This window comes from Cloeon dipterum, chromosome 1 (genome assembly GCF_949628265.1).
Source record: "Cloeon dipterum chromosome 1, ieCloDipt1.1, whole genome shotgun sequence".
Taxonomy (NCBI): Eukaryota; Metazoa; Arthropoda; class Insecta; order Ephemeroptera; family Baetidae; genus Cloeon; species Cloeon dipterum.
The window spans coordinates 29,547,919-29,568,883 of NC_088786.1; the positions used below are offsets into that span (position 1 = coordinate 29,547,919).

The following is a 20,965-nucleotide window of genomic DNA, read 5'->3' on the forward strand; positions in this document are numbered from 1 at the left end:
CAGCCAGTAAGGAGTGAAAAAAGCAAACGCGATGCAAATGAAAGAAACGACCAAGAGGCATCTTACGCTGCACATCCAAATGTTGGGATGGACCATGCTTCTAGGAAATTAGTTGTTGTTGCTATTACCAGAAGTGACCACTTTCAATATTATACTGGGTATAGGTTTGCTTACAACTTGACTGAGTGAGAAGCTTTAACGTTGTAAACCATAAATATCAACGTGATAATTTCGATCAACATTACTGATGGCTATATTATTAAATTTTAACAATATTTAGAGGCGATAGCTATCAGCTTTTGGTAATATTATTGAAGCTTTATTTTTGTGTAGTGAACGAAGAACGAAGCAAAAATAAAAGCTCAAATCATGTCAGAAATTTGGCTTTAAACCTGAAATTTTGCTGTTGCGGGGTGGCCGGGTAGGAAAAGGAACGAACTGCTCAGTTTGGCTGCTAGAGATTGACTAAATTTATTTTATGCTCCGCAATCTCTGCGTGCACAAATTCATATGAAATAACTGAGTAAATACTTGGGATATAACACAACCAAATTAAGGAGAGACGTTTTGGTACTTCAGACATGTTTTAGAGTGCTTAAATTAATTAAATTCAGTGTCAAAACAGAAGTCACCATTTTTTCACTTAATTTTTATTTTTAAGGGGTGCTTTTGAGGGCTGCGCTTGCGTATTGGCATCTGGTGCTTAGCGATTGCTGTTATTGTTTACCTGTTTGCAAAAACCTCTTGTATAATTTTTTATCTGTAGATATTTGCATGGCTATTTTCGCTAAAAGGACTTTTCTGGCAAAGAAGACAAATTTAGTTGCATATTATTATGGTATGATAAATTTAACTTTATTTTGACTTGCAACAAACAACAATAGAGATAATATTATTTTTAAGATCACGCATTTCAGTATTGAATCACAAGCGTAAACTGCTATATAAACAAGTGATTAAAAAAGCCTTGACTACTTTAATAAAAATTGGAGCTTAAATTAGGTAAATTACAGCAGCTTTAAAATGGAATGAAGAAAATTAGAATAGATATGGTAGCAAAACATGATATTTGTAATTATTTAGTCTCTCTTCGGACCAAGTTCTCGCCCTTTGAAAGGCGGCGCGGACTCGTCCTTGACAAGACCAACCATTCTGAGCATGAGAATTGACAGCACTTTGTCCAACGGGTCCTGGAATCCTCGCTGCATCCACTTAGGAATGGTTGTGCGGGCATGTGTGAATCCTAGTTTCTGCAAGATGTAGTCAACTCCATAGGGCTCAATGCTTTTACCAGCCCAGGACAAGAGACTAAAATATAAGAGGCACATTGAAATTACCATTTTTCCAGGAGATATTAATAAGTTTGTAAATGAAAGCGGTTATAATATGAAAAATTTCATTTTACCGGACAGTAGGCTCTAAGTGCCAGGTTTTGCAATTGAAGTTTCTCCAGTCTTTCAAAAACATTTCGCCAGGATCAAAGGCTTTCCTGCCAGAATCCGCCCTCCTTCTGTCTCCATCAGGGCTCTTTGCTCTCTGGATTATCTGAGTGGACGTGATCTAAAAATTGTAAATTAAGTTTGTGACTAGATGATACAATGAAAACCAACCACTCGATCCTTTTCCTTGAGGTAGGACGTGATCAAGTCATGCAGGAAAAAGAATGCTTCAGCGTCAACCGTCACGAAGATATGGTCCTCAAACTCAGTGATGAAACTGCAGACCACCTCAGGTTTGTCGCCTAGTGAAAAAAATAATTTAAATATTTGGAAAGACATAAATATGGTAGCTTCTACCTGCGAGGTCGGGAGTGCGAGCTGTTTGCAAATGTTCTGTTTTCAAATGCAGCTGCATTGACGGAAGCGAGAAAATGACTTCTTTGTTGTGATTTATTTCTTGGCTCTTATTTGCTGACCTCCTCTCTGTGCTCTCAGTTCGCTCCCGCTCCAAGCTTGGAAATCGATCAACATCTGAAAATAAAGTTTTGTCACAAATGATCACGGAATCTGCCAGGGAATTAATCTACCATCAAGTTCTGACTGGGCAAATGCAAAGTTGAACCATTCCTGCAAAGTTCTGAATTGAGGTGGGAACAGGGAGTTGCGGCTCATTCTGCAAATCGTGGCCATGCTGAGGTGCTGGGCGTGCGCTGGAGCAAGACCAACCATGCCCAAACTGAACGTTAAGGACTGAACGACGTGAACATCCATCGACTCTCCAGCTGTCAAAATGAAAAAATGGAAAATTTGCGATTTAAGAATTCTAATTTAGTTTCTAGATATCTGAATCAGCACTGTTAAAATTCTTGTTGTTGTTGTGTAACAAAAACAACTATTCTAATTGAAAAAACAAATAAATTCAATTGGCTAGATAAAAAGGAATAGGCAGGGTGACTGCTAATTAAATAATGTACAGATAGTCTCAGCCTGAGCTGAGTAAAAATAAAATTTACCATAGCAAGAACCCTGCCTAAGTTTAACAATTAATGGCAGAATGCTTAACGTATATTCTGAACAAGTGTTTTGTTAAAATAGTAATTAAAATATTAAAACTCGCAATAAAAATAAGGAGTCAAATTACGTGTTGGTGGAGGGACTTCTTGGGCCTCAGTTGCAAATGAAATGCACGGCTCACGCAAGCTGAAGAGAGCCCATGACTTGGTTTTGAAGTTGATGCCATGAAAGCAGGCAAGGGAAATGTTGTTTCCATGCAGCTCCATGGTGCCACCGAGAACGGAGCCAGATACAGGTAAAGGGTTTGGCAGTGTAGTTAGGCGCAAACCAGCCACCGCGCTCAGCGGGCGGTGCCAATGACGGTGATGCCGTGCGTCAATTGATATTCCTGAATCCCCACCTGCTGAAAAATAATAATCATTTAACTAAGAGCACTAAAGAGTGGAACTTGCTTGTGCTAGATGTCTTCTTTTTTGGTTGCGGTTTCTTCCTCAAGCTAGGCTTCTTTGCAGCTGGCTGAAGACTGGAAAACACTCGTTTGCTGCTTTTGAACTGTTGCGAGAAGAACTCCTCCAATTTGTGGTACATCTTCAACAGGTCTGCTGTAGTGGACCGAGAAATCATGAGCTGTAACTGGTCCCAGCCCAAATCTCCATGCATGAAAATCGTGGCAGGCCTGAAAAGCAAATAATTAAAAATATAAAAAACTCCCAAGCTGCAGCTTACCTTCTGGTAGGAACATCCTGAGACGTTGATGCTAGCTGGTGGTGGATTTTCCATTCAGCTCTGAGTGACACATCCAAGCTGCTGATTCTGGACATCAGTACTCCTGTTCCCATGTAATCCAGTCTCAATTCAAATGCGAAAAGCTTCAAACCAAACTTGTGGTCAGGCTCCACTCCTGGGTCTTCTCGAATATGAACTGTTTTGCCAGCAATGAGAACAGTGTATCCAAAGAATGATTAAAAGGCTTACTGAAAGTGTCGATTTTACTCAGTTCAATAGTGCCACCAACAATACCGCCTTTTGCATCGAGACCAGAGCCACCAAGACCAACACCAATGTACATGTTCTTGTGACCATTGCTTCCAATGGACAGGCGACCTTCTGACTTGAAATCCTTCGTTTGCCACCTGAAATACCAGTTAGAAAGAAAAATTTACAATCAAATTTTCAACTCACATGACGTTGCCCATGACGTTTCCCATGTTCATGTGGACATTTAGTTTAGTAAAGTTGACCGCAAATAGTACCAAGGTTTCCCAGGCTGAACTAGCTTTCAAGTCAGAGGGACTAGTTGAGCTTGTGCTTGGTGTCACTTTTTCTCCAGCACTGTTCAATTTTGAGTTTTTGGGAATTTCCGATTCTAGACTGAGCCGTAGTTTGTCTCTCATTTGCAACGGACTTTGTTCGACAGGCACAGAGCGAGAGGTTCTGTCTTCAAACTGCCGCCTGTTGATTTTAGAAGAGGAAGCTGTGTTTACAAAATTGTTAAGATAAAATTGCCACAAGCATACCCAGTCTCGAAGCTAGCAGAAGACCTTGATACAGGGGACGAATCTTCTTCAAAACTTGAGGGAGGACTGTCGTCACCTTCACTGTAAACTGCGCTCATACTCAAATCACCAAGGAAAAGTCTTCGGACTATGGATCTCCTGTACCACGCTTTTGGAAAAGCGAGAATTTCTGTCAATCGTCGCATGTCATATTTGAATGATGCTGATCCAATGTCCACAATAGCTGTAATTATGTTTTACGTATTAAGATATTTTATTGGCCTAAATAAAATATTAAAAAATAATTTTAAGATTTAAGAGGTATACTAACTTGAAAATCTGATGACAGCTTGACTATGTTCTCCAATTTTAGCGGAGCCCAATGAAGTCTTCAGAGTTGGATCAGGCATTGGAGTGCTGAAATTCAGTTTCCTGCTGCGAGAAAGGTGGAACTTGACAAACTCGACATTAATGCTAAGCGAGTCTTTCCGCTCACTGTCCGCGAGAGGTGACCATTGCGCTTCTTTCAGACCTTAAAATGTTAAATTTTAGGTGAGATTATCTCCTAGGTTTACGCATTGACGTACCACTTTTCTTGCCACCATATGGATGGAAAATGTAGACTGAAAAATCAGCTAGACAGCCAGTGACGCTCAAACCTCCAACTGCAGCAGTGGCTGACGTACTATCGATTTTCATGGCCTCTGTTAGGGATCCTCGGTAGCCAGAAACGCTTCCCGGCGCTGGTGCTGGTCTTGAGATCTCGTCAGCAAATTCAGCGTGTTCCCCCTGGAAAATGACACCATTTTAACAATATTTTCTTGCGATTTTAGAGAAAAACAAACCTCTGCTCGTTTGGACGAAAACACAATGTCTAACGAGGGAAGCTTCAGCATGCACTCTACACGTGAAACTGGCAAGCATGAAAATCTGAATGAAGATGGCTGCATGTGGAAGTACACGATGACGTCAACAGGGAAAGAGGTGTAGGCGTAATTGGTGACTGTGCTGGTCATGTTTGTGTCTAGATCCATGGCAAACATTGTATTGCTGGTGTTGGTCTTGGGCTGAGGAATGGTCGAAGGAATCGGCTCTAGTGTTTGTTCCAAGAATTCAAGAATGTGAGGCGATATGATGGTCTCTTCTGGAATGCTCTGCAGAGTCATCCATGCAAAAAGGCTAGCTTTTTTGACACTAGGCTTGCGGAAGCCTTCTCGAGCACAATAGGAATAGTCTTCATTCATATTTCTTGACTCATAATGCACCTGCAACCATTGCATTAGCATCAAATCTCAATAAATGGGTTTTGTTACCTTGACATCAAGACCAGGCACATGGAAAATAGTAAGATCGACAAGCGAGGTGACATTGCTATTGAGGAATTTCAGTCTGCTACTGCTGGGATTGTGCTTGAGCTCCTTATTTTTTCGGCTTGTGCTTGGGCTAGATGGGTAATCTAAAGTTGCTCCTGAAGAACTCCTTTCTTTCCGCATTTTAGTGATCTAAATCCTACGTTGCATTTTGAACGCAAAAAGTAATAGAAAACTTGCCTTTATCTCCTCCTCTTTGGCTGGATCTTTGGTGTGAAGGACACATTTTCCGCTTTTGATCAACACCTTCACGTCAAGCTCAAAGTCGATGTTTGGCTCCTGGGATTTTTGGTAACTGGGATGTCCAGACATTGGGCTTATTCCACCGTCTTTGCTGAATCCAGGCTCAAGGTAATAATTGCTGCCTCTGCAAATTATAATTACAAATCATAGTTTACAGTATTTTTTTTTGTACTTACACATCAGGCATGTCATATTTTGATGGTGATGGCTTCCTTCTTAACTCAACCTCAGGGTCTATATCATACTCAGGCAAACTAAGATCAGACTCCATGCTTGGAAGTGAGCTTTGCCTTGAACCGTAGATATTTTGAGTGTCAGGGGAGAACGTGACCCGCGGTCCAATTGGCTCCTTTGCTCGAATTGATGCTGATCTTGAAGGCCCCGATTGCGGACTGCTTTCAAAACTTGCATTTGCTGTAATTATTGTCAATAATTATTTTATTATTTATTCATAGCTAGTTATAAAAATTCAACAATGAGGAGATAAATTTAATGCGTTAAACCTGCAAATTGCAAAATTTTTAATTTACATATTTGTTGGAATTATACACAAAGGAAGTTCAAGAAACAATAATTATTGCTTAAAACGGATTATGATTTTTGAATTTGCTAACTCATTAATAGTTTTAGATAAAATGTGCAATTGACCAAAAATTACATCCCTGAAATAAGCTAGATGCATTGGGAACCTACCAGCTTACAATTCTACAGAACCCACGTTTCCAACTCAATTATTTTTATCAAATTAAAATTCTCTGATTGAGCTCCCTGCCCTGGGATGTGCTGAATCAAATATTCGACTGAACGCATTTCAAATAATTTTTCATCATCATACTTAAATTAAATGTTGAATTTAATTCTTAATAATGACACGTTGATCTTACTTGTTAGGTCATCACTTGGCGTTTCCATTTGGTTTTCTGGAGTTGGCGAGGGAACCATCAGAGATCGAGTTTTCAGAGCGCTAGCCTTGGAGCCCAGGCCAAACTTTCCTTTGATCGAGGATGCTTTTACACTTTGCCTGCGCAACTTTTGAATCATGTTGTGTCTGAAGTCTTTGAAAGCAGCTGCCTCAAGATCTTGCAATTTTCGCAACTCCTGTTCAATTGTGACTATTGACGCACCCAGAGTTCTCAGATCATTGATAATTTTTGTCTACAAAACGCACAAATTAACATAGTGACGTGCTTGGTGCAGTTTACTTACTTGTTCATTCATTTCTTTTTCGATAAGTTTTGACCTTGTCTTGGCGTCAATGTGTGGGTCAAAGAAGAATGGAGGCAAATTTTCAGTTAGCCTCTTTCCGTACATGCTCTCCTGAGATGCTTTACTTCCATCTACTTGATCCTGCAAACATAAATCAACTGTTGCTTCCATCACCAGAAAATCTAGAGCGAAATACCCCTTCATCACTGTCAGAGTCCAAATTTAAATTTTCATCTTCCTCGTATCCAGTTAGTGTTGTAAGCGTGTGTCCAAGGGCAGAGAGCTGTTTTCCAACATTGACGTCCAGATGAATGTCGACGCCTTCCATTTGCCATTGCACATTCAAAAACCATTTGGCGTTATCGTGCACTGATCCTGTCTTCTGGGCTACAGTCCTGCTGCAAACCTCGTAAGTTCCCTCCGACACAACACACAAATTCATGACATCGGTCATGTCTGGCCTCCATTCATCCAAGCTTGTTTCAAAGTCTTCGGCGAATCTCAGACAAAGGCCGACAAACTTCCCCTTGCTGACTAGCGATCCTGAGCTGCACGCACTAATGCTAGTCGAGTCCAAAGTGACGACAACTGCACCCCGGCTATCATCGTAAGTTCTAGAGGCGCCATAAACCGGTGGGAGAGGATTTAAAGGCAGGCAGATGCCCATATCATGAACGGTCAGCTGCAGGAAGAGTGTGCCTAAATTTGGAGTTCCGATCTGTGAGAACTGGACTTTTTCAAAGACTTGCTGCGTCGCAGTGAGCACTTCTTTCTGCAGGTTGCTCCTCTGTTCATCCCAATATTCGTATGCATTTTTGTAGTTGAGCCACACAAGAATGGCTTTGTCAACAGCAACTGGTTGTATGTAAATCAAGGGCCGCTGGAGTTTTATCAGCACCACCTCTTTGTCATTCATCTCTCCCTGGCCTGTCTCATCCTGGAATGCGTTCCGCAAGAAAATTTTCGTTTTGAAGAAGGCAAACTGCTGGAATTCTGGCTCAGCTTCTTCAAACACTGTATTTTTTAACAGCTGTCCCAGAGAAAGGTTGATGTCCACTTGAGCTTTAAAGAACAATTTGGTACTTGGACTTGCATCTTTGCTGGCTGACAAATTGAGCACTCGGTTTGAAAGCTGGAATTCAACAGCGCCTGTTTCTAGACGAACTGCCGAGTTAGTCGGCGTAGTAGCAGTTAGCTGAATTCGCTTCAGTCGGACAATCAGAGAAAACAGCAGCCGCTTCATGTTGCTTGGCTGTGACTCTTCATTCTCGTCCAACCACAAGGGTACCAACTTTTCCCCACCGTACACTTTCTGCAGGACCTCATTCACTTCTTTCATGAAGACCTTGGGAAATAACGCAAATTTAGAATATCTAATAACGGAAATAATATTAGAGTTAAAAGATTTACCTTTTGTACAAAAACAAGATGGTTTAGCAAATCAGTGGTGAGTGAGTGTTCAAAAACGCCTATGTCGGCGCTCGCATTCAAGTAGCTTCCTTGGTGCAAGATGACACCATCTGCAAAGTGGGTTTTGTCTGTGCTGCTGCCTTCTACGATATACTCAGCAGACACGTGCACCTTTGGCAATTCTATACAGGCTGCTGTCGGCAAATTCGCCTCTGCAGTCTGTAGTTTGGTAGTAAAGCTGAGCGAGTGCTTTGGCAGGTCGATTGTGAATTTTGCTTTTGATCCAGTGATACCAGTGCTCTGAACCTGGTCCATCTTATACTGGGCTTGCAACGATGGCAGAAGAGCGGCTGTTATGCTCAGGCTTTGCAGAATCACTGAAAACTGCATCACCAGTGGCTGCAGAATAGTTGAGTCTGCCTTCTTCAGAGGCGCCAAGTTTTCTCGGCTAAAACGTGGGAAAGATGGAGGAGCAGCAAAGTCAACTTCATCAATGGTCATGCCCCTGTTGAATCGGCTTGTCCTTGACACTCGCAGTTCCTACAGATCAAAATATGGACGTACGTTCACAGAAATAAATAATTGGTTTTACCTGCAAAGTTGACGACAGCTGTTTACTGCCTCTCGTCATCATTCCGTGAAGAGCGACTGGATGTTGTGGAATATCAACAATGATCGCACCCACTGTTAATAATCCTGAGTTTCTGTCTCGGAGCCTGCGAGTTATGCTTGAGTAAAGTGCTTGCGACTTTCCCACTGTCACTTTGACAACAGTTCTAGATTTAGCAAATTAGTACATAAAATAGACCTCATTTGAATATGTTACTGTTGGTTTGGAGCCACACCCTCCAAAAGTACAATCATCGTGCGTCCGACTTGGCCAGTTATGGAGCACTCGAAACTGGCTGGTCTACTTTTCTTCCTGCAAGTGACACTGGAATGCAAGCTTGTGATTTCAGCCTCCAATTTGAGTCCGCTCAAAGTTGCCAACAGTCGAGTGCGGTGAATGCGAGCCACTCCAAAAACAACTAACCTTGTCCGTTCACCAGTCAGCAAGCCTTAAAAAATTCAAATTGAAAAATACATTGCCAGACCTTTCAATTTTTAAACATACTCAGCTCCTTTTGTTTGACTTCTGAGATTTTAGGCGTAGCGTTGCTTCCATTTAAATCATTAATGCCTTTTTCAACGTCCTCCCGCAATTCTGGCAAATGTTCAGATTTGCTGAAAATTTATTTTTAAGTATCAAGTTTTGATATTAAATTGATTCAACGTACCGATTACTCGCTTTGTAGAATTCTGAAGCTTCAGGTGCCATTGAGAACCGGTGCGTTATCGTTTTAGTCTCAGGCATTGTAGCATACAGGTCAAGAAGTCCATAGACGGTTTTCCAGCACTTGGGCACATTCAAATCTTTACTTTTGTCTGAAGAAATTGTTCCATGCTCGATTCCAGAGCCAGATGGACTGGTTCCAAACAGAGGCGAGATACCTTCACTGAGGTTCATGTATCCTCTGACGCTTTTGCCAGTTGATCTCAACTTCTGAGCAAAACTTTGCGGCCGGTTTCTGAATGAGGCTGATGGTGAAATTCCTCGGCTCTGAGAGCGTGGAAAGTTTCTGTCCTTGTTTCCATCTATAGAACCTTTCCGCGATCTGATGGACGTTCTGCTCAATGTCCTTTGGAGGAGGCTTTGCCTTGACTTTGATTTGGATAAGTCCAGATTAGTTTCTTGCTGTTCAGAGGCAGAACTAGAGCCATTCTTCTTGTCCTTCACCAATTTTCCTTCAGGTTGTTGCTCCTTAAGTTCCATTTGAGTCTCTTTGAAGTTTTGATACATATTGGATATTTGGTGCAGTAGTCTCAAGAGCGGCATGTTCACCTGCTGTGAAATATACCTGATATTCAAGCTGAAGTTGATCACTGTGCTTGTGTGCTTCTTTAACTGGCCTCTTGAAATGTACAAGACATTCTGCTTGTGGATCATATCGTCCACAGTCATGTCAGCCATTTTTTTGACATCAACTTCAATACCAATTTTTTCGCACAAGAAAGCAGGAGTCTCCGGCGGTATATCCAAATGAAACTTGCTGCCCATTTTCCCAGTTGCTTTGCCTTTTTTCTTCTTGTCTGTTTTCCCGTACTCGCTGACCACAATGTCAATTCTCATCACGTCCATGGCACCAACAAGGGAGATATTTGTTCCCCACCTCTCATAGTTGGTACCTGTTCATTAATTTTGATTAGATACAGCAACATAACAAAATATAATCACAAACCTGATATCTGCTCTGGCATTAATCCTAGGCACGACAGCAGTGGTTCAAAGATCAAGTGAGCATCAAGTAGATGCAGCGAGTTGCTCATTGGGTATAAATTGTATGCAGGATTTGGTAGACCAGATTCAATCGTGTGAACTGTTTCCTCCGTGGAGAGTGTGGTTACTTTGGACTCCTCAAAATCAATAACAAATTACAACTGATAGAAATGATGAAAACAATTAACTACCAAGTTGCGCCTGATTCTGTTTCTTTCCTCCGCGGCTTTGGTGTAATCCTGCTGTTTCGCCATCCATGAATACAAGTCTTCGTTGTCACTGGGAAGTAAGCTTTTCGGGCTCGTCAGTGTAACGGTTCCGTCAAGGCTATTGTTTGAAGAGCTGTTCCCCTGCATTCCTTCCTTGTCGGAGCACAGAGTTTGATCCGAGTCTTTCCTGAAGAAGGCAGCAGAGTTCTCAAACCTATCACAAAAGTCAATATAAAGATATTAAAAAATAAAATTATAGCTCAAAATACTAACGTGAACGTAAGACATGCAGATCAAACGTAAAAATGAAGCAAATTTACCTTTTACTTGTGTACACATTGTTCAGAATCGGGAAGACAATACTTGCTCGTGATGAGCACGGCGGCTGCGACGGCGGCAGGTTCTTCTTTGGCGGCGGCGATGCTGGCGAATGAAAGATGTTGTCCGTGTCAGGCTGCTCGGTATCAGACTTGGAAACTTTTTCTGGGCTTTTCAACAGCAAAGTACATTCATCTGTGACCTCACCATCTTCACCGGAGTTCTCGTCGGTCAACACATTCTCTTCGTCAGTGTCCTGAACAGCGAAGGTCACATTCAAGGGCTTCACATTCCGCATTTTGTAATTATGCTCCAACAGAAGGGACGTGTACAGAACATTCTTCCACTGTCTGCTTAGCACAATAACGCCCTGTCGAAGCGTGGAGAGCAGAGGCAAGTCGCTTTCTCGCAGATTGTTTTCGATGATGATCATCTCTGTCTGTAGTACATACTTGAGGAGCACATTGCAGAGCTGACATGATGGATCTTCCTGCAAGGTTTTGGCCATTGGAGTTACACGTCCATATCTGCTCTTTGCAGGAGTGTGAATGCTCTGAATGTCCAAAGCTTCAGCCATCAAGGACGCCACGATCCCAGTCGATCGTCGGTACATGGTGCGCAGCATGCAAACAACCCTGAGCGCAAACCTGTTGGAAGGATTCATCCAAGCATCGATGCCAGGAGATGCAGTAGACAACAAGTTCCAGTCCAAACGGGTGTAATCAATTTTTCTAGTAATGGGTGCCCTGGGAGGTGCAGCGAAGTTAAACCAAACAGTTTTCAACTCTAGCACACAGGATGAGGTGTTTGACATGTCTTTGTTTGTAACTTCAAGTCTTTCCTCCATTTTTTCAGCAGGCGTTCCTTGCTTGCTCTGAGACGAGTTTCTTTGGTCAGCATCCTTTAATTCATCATCGGTTTTCTGGGTCTTTTCATCAAATTCTTCTTTTGACTTAACGCTCTCGTTGTAATTAGGGTCACTGGTGGGAAACTTATCCTCGCTTCCAGTATTTTCACTTTTTTCAAAGTGGGACTTCTTAACGATTTTCAGCGAAACTCCTTCTAAACCACATTCAAACATGATGAACCCTAGCTTATCATCACTTTCCAAAGGATCGTCAGACTTCTTTGATGCGCTTGGAAGTTCCGTCTTCATTAGTCTGACGCACGTGAACATGACTTTTGACTGGTGCTGAGAAATAGTGGTGATGTAAGCGTCCTTCAAAATTGAGCTCTCGTTTTTCAGTCTCCTCAGCTGAGTATGGCACTTTCCTACGTTGAGGCTGACAACCATCTCCTCTTGTTGCTTCTCAGAGGTTTCAATGTGGACAAGTTCTCCTTGCGAAGGATCAGTTGGAGAATTGCCACCGCGCCACACCTTGTACAATTTAGAAATTTTCTTTCCACCACTTGGTGCTACCGTTGGCCTGTGGAATGTTTGCACTACTTCCTTAGCTTGATGCCCAGAATAAAATTGGGCTGACACCGACTCAAAGCAAACTGCAAAGAGTGAAACGCAGGTCAAGTCTCTAACGTTGTCAAGAGCAGAAAAAGAAATGATCTCTTCCACAATGGAGGCTTGCAGCAGCGTCACATTGACCTATAATTGCAAGTTTTGTTATAATTTAGTTTTGCCTTATTATCCAAATACCTTTGGCAAAATGATTGTTCCTTGGGTTTGAGTGTGGATACTTTCTTCATACACGTTGGACTGCAAAGTCAGCTGCGGTCCAGGAACACCAATCGCGTTCCTCTCTGCTGTTCCTCGTTTACTGCTCTGAAGCTGCCAAATGTGTTAAAATTTTCAAATATTAAGATTTGATGATAATCATACCTGTGTTAAGTAGCTTGACTGCTCCTTCTTCAAAATGTTTGCAGCTTCAACTCGGCTGATGCAGTTCCAGTGCAGATCATTCAATACAGTGAGTGGGTGAAGAGCAGCAAGAGTTGGAGTGATGGCATCAATGAACCTAAACCGAAAAGTCATATTTTATCAAATAATATTAATTGCAATATGTATAGCACTAATATACTGGAATACTTCTGAAAACATTGACTACAATTATGTTCAACGCTTTGAATTAGCACACACCTTTGTAGAGATTCTAGTACCAAAGGGCTTATCATGATGTCAATGTCACCTCGCGATTTAACAATAATTGTTGTCCTAGTGCCATGCTCATTTTGGAAAGCAAGAATTTCCTCCTCCACATCTCCTGATCCATCAGACTGCAAAAATGTTGCGTTGTCCCACATGTAAGGATGAGTTGGAGTCTGCTTTAAAAAATTGAAATGGTTAGGCACTAAATAAAATGACTTGGCATATGATGGGCTTTCAGATCATGATGAAATTTGTTGGAGTTGACTTATGTTAAACCCCAAAATATTGGATCAAAATTTCCTAGTTTAAAGGGGCTCCAAGTTTGCAATTTATGAAAAATATTATTTTTTTCAATAATTTGCAACATTTTTCAGGTTGAGGATTAAAAATCGGTGTCAAAATCAATCTACGTCTGACGCCCATCAATATTTCCATGGTGAGCAACTTCGTAGAGATATAAGGTCAGGGTCACAAAAATCAGGTCAAATTAAAAAAATGAAGAGACTTTTATTGCGCATACTCCCTCTCTCCCCGTGTGACAAATCGTGATAAAACTCGCTCATCCTTAAGATGTAACAGATTTTTATTATTTTCCCCAATCTGAACAAAATTTACAGTTGAAAAGAATCCCCCTCTTCAAAAATTTCAAACTTTGAGCACCTATAAACTAGGAAATTTTAGTGATTGAGACCTAATGTTTAGGAATTTAACACTGGTCATCATGATCTGAATACCCATGCCAAGGGGGGTGCGAGACTATCAATTTCGCCTTAGATCTACATATTTGAATAAAAAAGAAGTACAAACAACCTTGTTGGAAGAAGCTGGAGGTGTGAAATGATTGTATTCTTGAGAACGGCTAAGCATTTTTAAAGTGGTAAATCCCTCTGTGATCATCTCAAACTTTGGCACATATTTCCCACCAATGTATGTGAGCTTTCCATCTTCAGTGCGCTCAAAGAGAGGCGTTGTGTATGCATCACAGCCAAGCGGCAAAGAAGATTGGGTCCACCGATGACAGCGCATCTGAATTTTGAATTAATTGAGCATGATCCCAAAAAGAGTGAAAAATACTGACCTGTGATAGATGATTGATGTAGCTTGACATTAGCAAAGGCGACTCTATGATCGGTTTATTGACTTGCATGTGCAGGTTGACCATTGTAAGGTCCTCTTGAGAGGACATCGCAGATATAAACGACTGGGTCGAGTGAATGGACTGCGTATCAGATGAGTCCTGAGAAAGAATTGGTACAAAACTGACATATCAAGCATAAAACGCATTACCCCAACTTCTGACACATCTTGCAGTTTGTTAGGACCAGACTTTTGCATAGCATTGAGACTAGATCTATTCAAAGACTCTTTGTTTGTAGCAACTTTCTCTCGCAGATCACTTAACTTAAAACTCATAGTTTCCTCGTACCTGATATTAGTATAAAAATGCAATGGTTACCATTTATGCTGCAAGAAAATTACAAAGCATACTTAACAGAGCTGATGATATCATGGGGTACAGAGGCTGACAAAGGTGCGAGTCTTGGTTTCATCGGCTCCCCAGGCTTTGTATCCTGACTTGTAAAATCTTGTTCACTGCTATAGCTAGTGAGTCGTGGGATGGGCTTTGCAACTGTTTCAGCAATCTGAGTTTCACTAGTGAACTTCTTGCCGTCAACAACGCTCCCTAAACATTAATGTTGAATAAAAATATCAATTGCTGGTGCTAGTGATAATTTTATACCTCCAACTATTGTTGAATCTTCATCGGCAGAGTAGAATGCTTCAGACTGACCACTACTGATGGATACTGTTCTTTGAAATTCCAAAGTATCAGCCATTTCTGCCTCATTAGAAAGGAGAGAGTGCTTTGATTCGGAGGGTGGAACGCTGGGTACAAAATACTCCACTGCCAACTTTGAGTCTGAACTACTGGCTTTTGGCGTTTCTGGTATATTAAGTGCAGCTTTATTATTGTGGAGCTTGGAATCGCTGTCCAACTTAGGGAGCAAATTTGGACTATCTAGCAGTCTGGTGTAAGGAACATCTTTGACTGTCTTCACGCCAGTCGGAGTGTATGAAAACCTTCTCCCTAGAGACCTGTCTGACTGATTACTGTTGATGCTGATATTAGCTGGTGAAGGTTTTGATTCAGATATTGAACTGGAGCGCTCAAAAACTGGTCTGTTCCTAAAAATTTCATAACATAAGTTTGAATTGCTATTAAATCTTGCACTTACTTTGAAGGTACTCTAAGACTGTGATCGTGACTTCTTGTTAATGTGTTGTTCCAGCTTGGAGGGTCTTGAAGCGACACAATATCATAGGAGGTGTAGGGAGGTGTATGGAACACTAGCTGCTTCTCATGCAGTATGCTCTGCCCAAATCCTGGGTCAGCTCCAATTGGATTGACTCTTTTGATATTATTAGTTTTTTCACAGTCAGGATAACAATTTATTGTTATACCTGTATGAAGCGACATTGATACCATCATGCAGATCAAGTCGATTCGGCTTAAAGAAACCAGGTCCATTGATGTTCTGGCCGAAAAATACACAGCCACCAATGCAGCCACATTTTCCAATTGATTTTCCAGCAGCAACGCTGTGACCCTCTTTCTCATTGAGCCACAAGAACCATAACTTGCGAGTTTTTTCATCATGCGTTCGCAAAAATCTTTCAACAGCATGAGATTTTAAATAATTAAAAATTTAATTTCTGCTCACTTGTGCTGCACCAAATGTAAACTCTGCTCTGGTGATGACAGAGACATCGCGGCTTCAACAATTAAAGGACCAAGAGAAATTGAACCAATCTCTAGCCAAGAATCGCAGCCATCTTTGACCCCACCAGCGTTGCTGCCTTGAGAGCGATTGGTGCCAGTACCAAAGTTGTTTTGCATGCAGATAAACTGCCGAATTTGCACAAGAGGCAATAATGCTGTGACACCTGACTTGACTTGGCTGCCGTGAAGGTTACATGTTGAAACGCGAATAGGAGATGCCTAAATAAAGATATGTAGGTACAGGCAGATGAAAAATACTAAATTTTACCAAAAGATGAATCGCAGTTGATGCTTCCACAAAGTAAATATCTAGAGCATCCAATGCCACTCTGGTCATTTTGTACTTGATTTCGTCACTTGTTGGACACTGTTGCAATTTGCCTGGGGTTTGGTTATTTGAGGCGAGATCTACTGACTGAGGACACTGCCGAGGATGCAAACCGTGATGGCAAAGTCTTGGAAGCCTAATAAGAGGTGTTTAGAAACTTTTAACTGATTAATGCACAGGTTCAACCTAGGCGGACGAAGGCAGTTTTCACCATCTAAAGCCAAGAGGAGGAAAGTTTCTAAACTTGTGATTAAATGGTACAATTGTGGCGCTGACAGTTTTCCAGTCAATCTGCCAAGCTGCACTTCAATCATCCACGCATACTCAAGAGTATCATGGTCCAAGGAAATTCCCTCATCACTGAACATTGCATGTCCCCTCACTTGCAAGCCTAATTGGTCAATATCAAAATTTCATTAGGGAACAATTCGACTCCAAGAGATTATAATCTTACCAGACAGCATAAGATGCCCCTGTCCAAGGTGAACATCTTTAATGTTTCGTGGCACCAAATCAGAGGACAGAAGGAATGCTGGCGAGACTAATAGCTGCAAAGTTGTTTCCTGGAACCCCTTTTTCATCTCGAATCCAATCCTCTCAATCATTGCTACTGGGCACGGTGGATCTTTTTCTCCGCAGTTCTAATATTTCTGAGTGTGGTAAATATCCCAAGCAATCATTTTTAGTTACCTTCACCAAATGGGCTTGAATATCATGCAAAGTAAGCGAAACTGTCACATCGAGGGGGCGGTAGTCTCTTGGATCAAAACTCTTCTCCCCATCATCATCAGCACCAGACTGTAAATTCGTCTGGTATTATAAATATAAAGACATTAAGCCTTAAAGTTTGAGCTTACAACTGAAGGAGGCGAAGATGCTTTAGACTTTTGCATATCTGTAAAAGTTTGATCCTCTCCAAAAATGTTCTCTTTCAGGTGTATGAAATTTCTTAGGACTGAGCCATAGAGCAGCAACAATGATGAGCCTATTTCTATTTCTACGGACACTTTGTCAGCTTCTAGGGTCATTGGATCAAACTTCTGTCCTCCATCCTGGGACAAGAGATTAAGTTCTAGCAAATCAAGATTTTAAATTTAAATTTACAGGCCATTGCTGGAAAGTATTTAGCTTGTTCATGTGAGGAATCCGAATTGGCGAAAGCAAAATTTCCTCCTTTTCAGGTGTAGTTATGTTGGCCTGAGGTGGTGGCCCCATTGGAGGCATCGGATGATAAATGTACACGATGCTTATTGCCACAATAGGGACTGACCAGCAGTCGACCCATCCATTGCTGAAATTAGGGCTTGATGTGAAAATATATTTTAATTTTAAGTGGGCTTTGCTAACCTTCTCTGACAAACATTCCTCCATCGTTTGATTTTCTCAGCTTTCTTTTCATCCCTCCCCATAATTTTTGCATTCCGATCAAGAGCCATGATGATAGCTCGACTCGAGTGCACTTCTGGGAGAAAGAGAGCCATGTCCACACATTCCCCTTGGATCCAAAACCTCAGCGGCAGCGATGGAGGCAGGAAGTCAACAAATGGGAGATCAAATGACATGTCAAACAGGTCCCCACAAAAAGCCACATGGGCTGCAAGAGAATAGAATCATATTTGTCAACAATGTCATTCATTATATAAGAGGCTCACCGTTTTCTTGATTTTGGGAAGAACAGTCGACCCAGTTATATTCATTGCTAATAGTAATCAATTCAAAGTCTTTCAAAATCAACAGTATCTTCCACGTGTAAGGAACAAAGTGGATCACATCAGGCCGGGATTTGCTTGACCAATCGTTGACCATATCTATGAAAGCAGAATAAAATTATTTTTTATCAAATAAATTGTGGGAAACAATAATACCTTTGAAGAAATGAATGTGTGAGTAAATGAAATTGACTGTTGCTTTGCAGCCAGTTAGAGACAAAGACCATTCCTGGTGCTCATTCCAATGAATAGGATAGTGACAAACTACTTTGTATTCTAAAGTTTCACTTTCCACGAGGCTTCGATACTGTAAAATTTTAAACCCCAAAATAGTATTGTACACAATATAAAAGCCTCAATGAATACCTGAAGACTAGTAGAGGCTTCCAAGTGCAATAATTGGCCTGTGACTTTAGTTGTGTAGCCGTCCTCCTTCACAACCCATGGAATTGTCACCTCCAAGTATGAACCCTGGCCAATGTTGATGTGCACCGCGTTGGTTTCCTTGTTTTTGGAAAACAAAATGTCCATTGTTGATTCATTAAGAGTGTTAAGCCTGATGTCGAAGGACTGAACCACACGTTTTTCGCCTGGCAAAGGTGGCTTGCTTGGTTTCATTGGCTGGTATTCATTTGGGAAGAAAAATCGAAACAGGTTGTCTCTCTGCCTATCAGCCCAAGGCCCATAGCTAAAGTCTGTGCCTTTGCCACACTAAATTTCAGAACAGAAACATGCTAAAAATTTGTCAATTATATGTTTTTATTGTTTACTTTTATGTCCAAGCCCCAGATTGGAGGAGCTGACTCCACAATGTCACCATTAGCTAACTGCAGCATCATTGGTTCTTCTGGTACAAATCCAGGTTCATCCATATAGTAGTACAGCTCAACATTGTTTGAGGAAAGAACGACAAAGCCCTCGCCCATGTACCGCGGTGGATCATCAACCATACCAGTGTATTTAGGACTTGGTACCAAAATCACCTGGGGAAATTATTGTGTTCACTTATAATTGTATTTTAAATTTAATTACATTTAGATTTTGCACAACAAACAATTTTGAAATATATTAACCATTTAGCAAATTGAAAAAAAAAATACTTTGGCTGATACCCAATTCTTTAACAATACTATACCTTGAAATTTTCTGCTTTGCATTTAATGAAGTGCATGAAGTGATCAAGTCTAGACGCTGCAGGTTTGGTGGAGTAAACAAAATGGGCTTCCTCTATGTTAACTGACAATGTTGTTGGAACAAGTCTGTTCCCAAATACCATGCGACCCTTTAATCAGAATTATTAATTAAGCTTTTACAACTTTAAGACAAACGCATTATTACAGCGAATACATCCACTTTGACAACTGGGATGAGATCTCGCCATGTGTATAGTTTGCCAGGGCTCTTTGGAGCCTTACGGGAAGTCCTCGCGTCAGGCTTTACTTTCAGATTGGTATCCTCCTCAACTTTTTCTTCAAAGCCCTTCATTATCAGAGGATCAATTCCAAACATGTTTTCTAGCCTTGAGTAGAGTTGAGATCTATTGTATTGATGAATTTCCATTCCATTGAGAACAACCGATAGTCTGGTGTCAGAATGAGACAAATCTAAGAGAAAACGTGGTGATCAAATATTATTTTAGATTGAATTGCTATGGTTCCCACCTTCGGTCACATCTTTTGGCACGTAAGCTCTCCACCACCTAAAAATGACATAGCCATCTTGCACTCTTACAGAATAATCTGCTGTAATGTAAGAAAAGTCTCGGAACATAACTTTTCCACTTAGAGCATTGAATGTGAAGGAACCTGTGAATGATTTGAACTGTATCATTAGACATTCAATCGAATTTTGTTAAAAATACCAATTTTCATGAAACCAGTTTTAACAAATCTGTTGAGAATTTTGGTCAGGATGTAGCCGATGATTCTTGACATGAAATATGTGCTGAAGGTGATCCAAGCTGTAGCAGCAACGAGTGAGGTGAGGAGTAGGAACATTCCTGTGTCCCATTGTATGCTGGCCCAATCTGGAGACCTTAGGTCTACATTGAAAATTTTTATGGGAGTCATGTTGGTGCTGACAACTGGCTCTTCAGTTGTAAAGGCAATCATTGTTGTTATCGCCTCCATTTCCAGCAGTTAGACGTGATTTATGTCTGTAAATCAAGTGACTAAATTATAATTCTAGCATTGCAATCAGATGTTTTAAGTATGATACACATCATCTATCGTTTGTCTTATAACTGTTTGTTGCATATATTATTTTCGTTTCATGATTGCTGTATTGACTATTAGCAAGCAGAAAAAAGGGGATTTACTATTATATCTACCCTGACATCTCTTAATAGAAACTTCAATAATTTCAGAGAAGGGGTGTGCTCAATAGACAAGTTCAAAAACCAGTCAAGGTACAATTTTTTCGACAAAATGTAAACAGCCAAATTTTTAATAATAATTATTATTGCTGTGTGTGTTACTACACAAATTCATTAAAGAAATAAACTGAAATAAATATATTTTGGAGCGCAAACCAGACCAGGATGAAATTTTCACTTGGAAACCGCTCATTTTGAGGCTGATTCACGTTTCGTCCAATGATGACATGGAGAGAAATCAGGAAAAAACTGATGAGCAAAGTGATAAACCGTCTTGAATCACAAGATAAGCGACAAGATAAAAAAGAAACTCAGTTTACGGGGTATCTGACAAAAGCACACTCTTGTTTGGATCGTTCCGTGATGTTTTTAGTCCTTTTAAAATAATCAATCCCCAGAGCAGCTGTTTCAGCGCCCGTCATTTGTTTTTAGCGCGCGCACTTCATGTGCACTTGACTGACTGTCAGTGCAGGCAGTGGTGTTATATTCGTGCCTGTGCCTGTCTGGTAATGTTTCATTCTGTTCGTCAGATGATGTTCTATGTGTATGCCTCTCCGCGTCTGCCATACTGCCATTGCATTGCATTATTTGCATTCTTATTATTGTTGGGATCACTGCACTCAAGAGAAAAGAGAACAGAGTAAAAAGA

General features: G+C 41.0%; 1 protein-coding gene across 3 annotated transcripts; it reads right to left on the reverse strand.

The window, feature by feature from the left end:
- Positions 1-823: 823 nt before the first annotated feature.
- Positions 824-20,698, reverse strand: tweek (transmembrane protein KIAA1109 homolog tweek). Of its 3 annotated transcripts, none has more exons than XM_065475443.1 (55): positions 20,473-20,698; positions 19,804-20,097; positions 19,604-19,747; positions 19,281-19,546; positions 19,078-19,224; positions 18,713-18,925; positions 18,309-18,653; positions 18,099-18,249; positions 17,886-18,041; positions 17,581-17,827; positions 17,338-17,524; positions 17,091-17,285; positions 16,924-17,031; positions 16,688-16,874; positions 16,420-16,624; positions 16,174-16,369; positions 15,847-16,124; positions 15,587-15,796; positions 15,361-15,534; positions 14,865-15,310; positions 14,612-14,807; positions 14,411-14,549; positions 14,202-14,360; positions 13,934-14,149; positions 13,115-13,299; positions 12,857-12,992; positions 12,674-12,805; positions 11,025-12,622; positions 10,687-10,918; positions 10,458-10,632; positions 9,456-10,404; positions 9,293-9,402; positions 9,005-9,236; positions 8,771-8,954; positions 8,179-8,718; positions 6,965-8,113; positions 6,769-6,909; positions 6,447-6,717; positions 5,739-5,976; positions 5,500-5,686; positions 5,263-5,451; positions 4,795-5,214; positions 4,537-4,738; positions 4,281-4,481; positions 3,971-4,193; positions 3,636-3,905; positions 3,429-3,586; positions 3,180-3,375; positions 2,906-3,129; positions 2,581-2,856; positions 2,027-2,221; positions 1,797-1,970; positions 1,611-1,741; positions 1,406-1,560; positions 824-1,308 (listed from the first exon to the last, which is right to left on the reverse strand). In XM_065475443.1, the coding sequence occupies exons 2-55, from the start codon at positions 20,069-20,071 to the stop codon at positions 1,080-1,082; spliced, it is 14,535 nt and encodes a 4,844-aa protein (XP_065331515.1). In that variant the 5' UTR covers positions 20,072-20,097; positions 20,473-20,698; the 3' UTR covers positions 824-1,079. The 3 variants fall into 3 exon arrangements, with proteins under 3 accessions (XP_065331515.1, XP_065331516.1, XP_065331514.1); XM_065475444.1 differs by having other exon boundaries at positions 13,115-13,296; positions 16,924-17,043; XM_065475442.1 differs by having other exon boundaries at positions 16,924-17,043.
- Between the last annotated feature and the right edge of the window lie 267 nt (positions 20,699-20,965).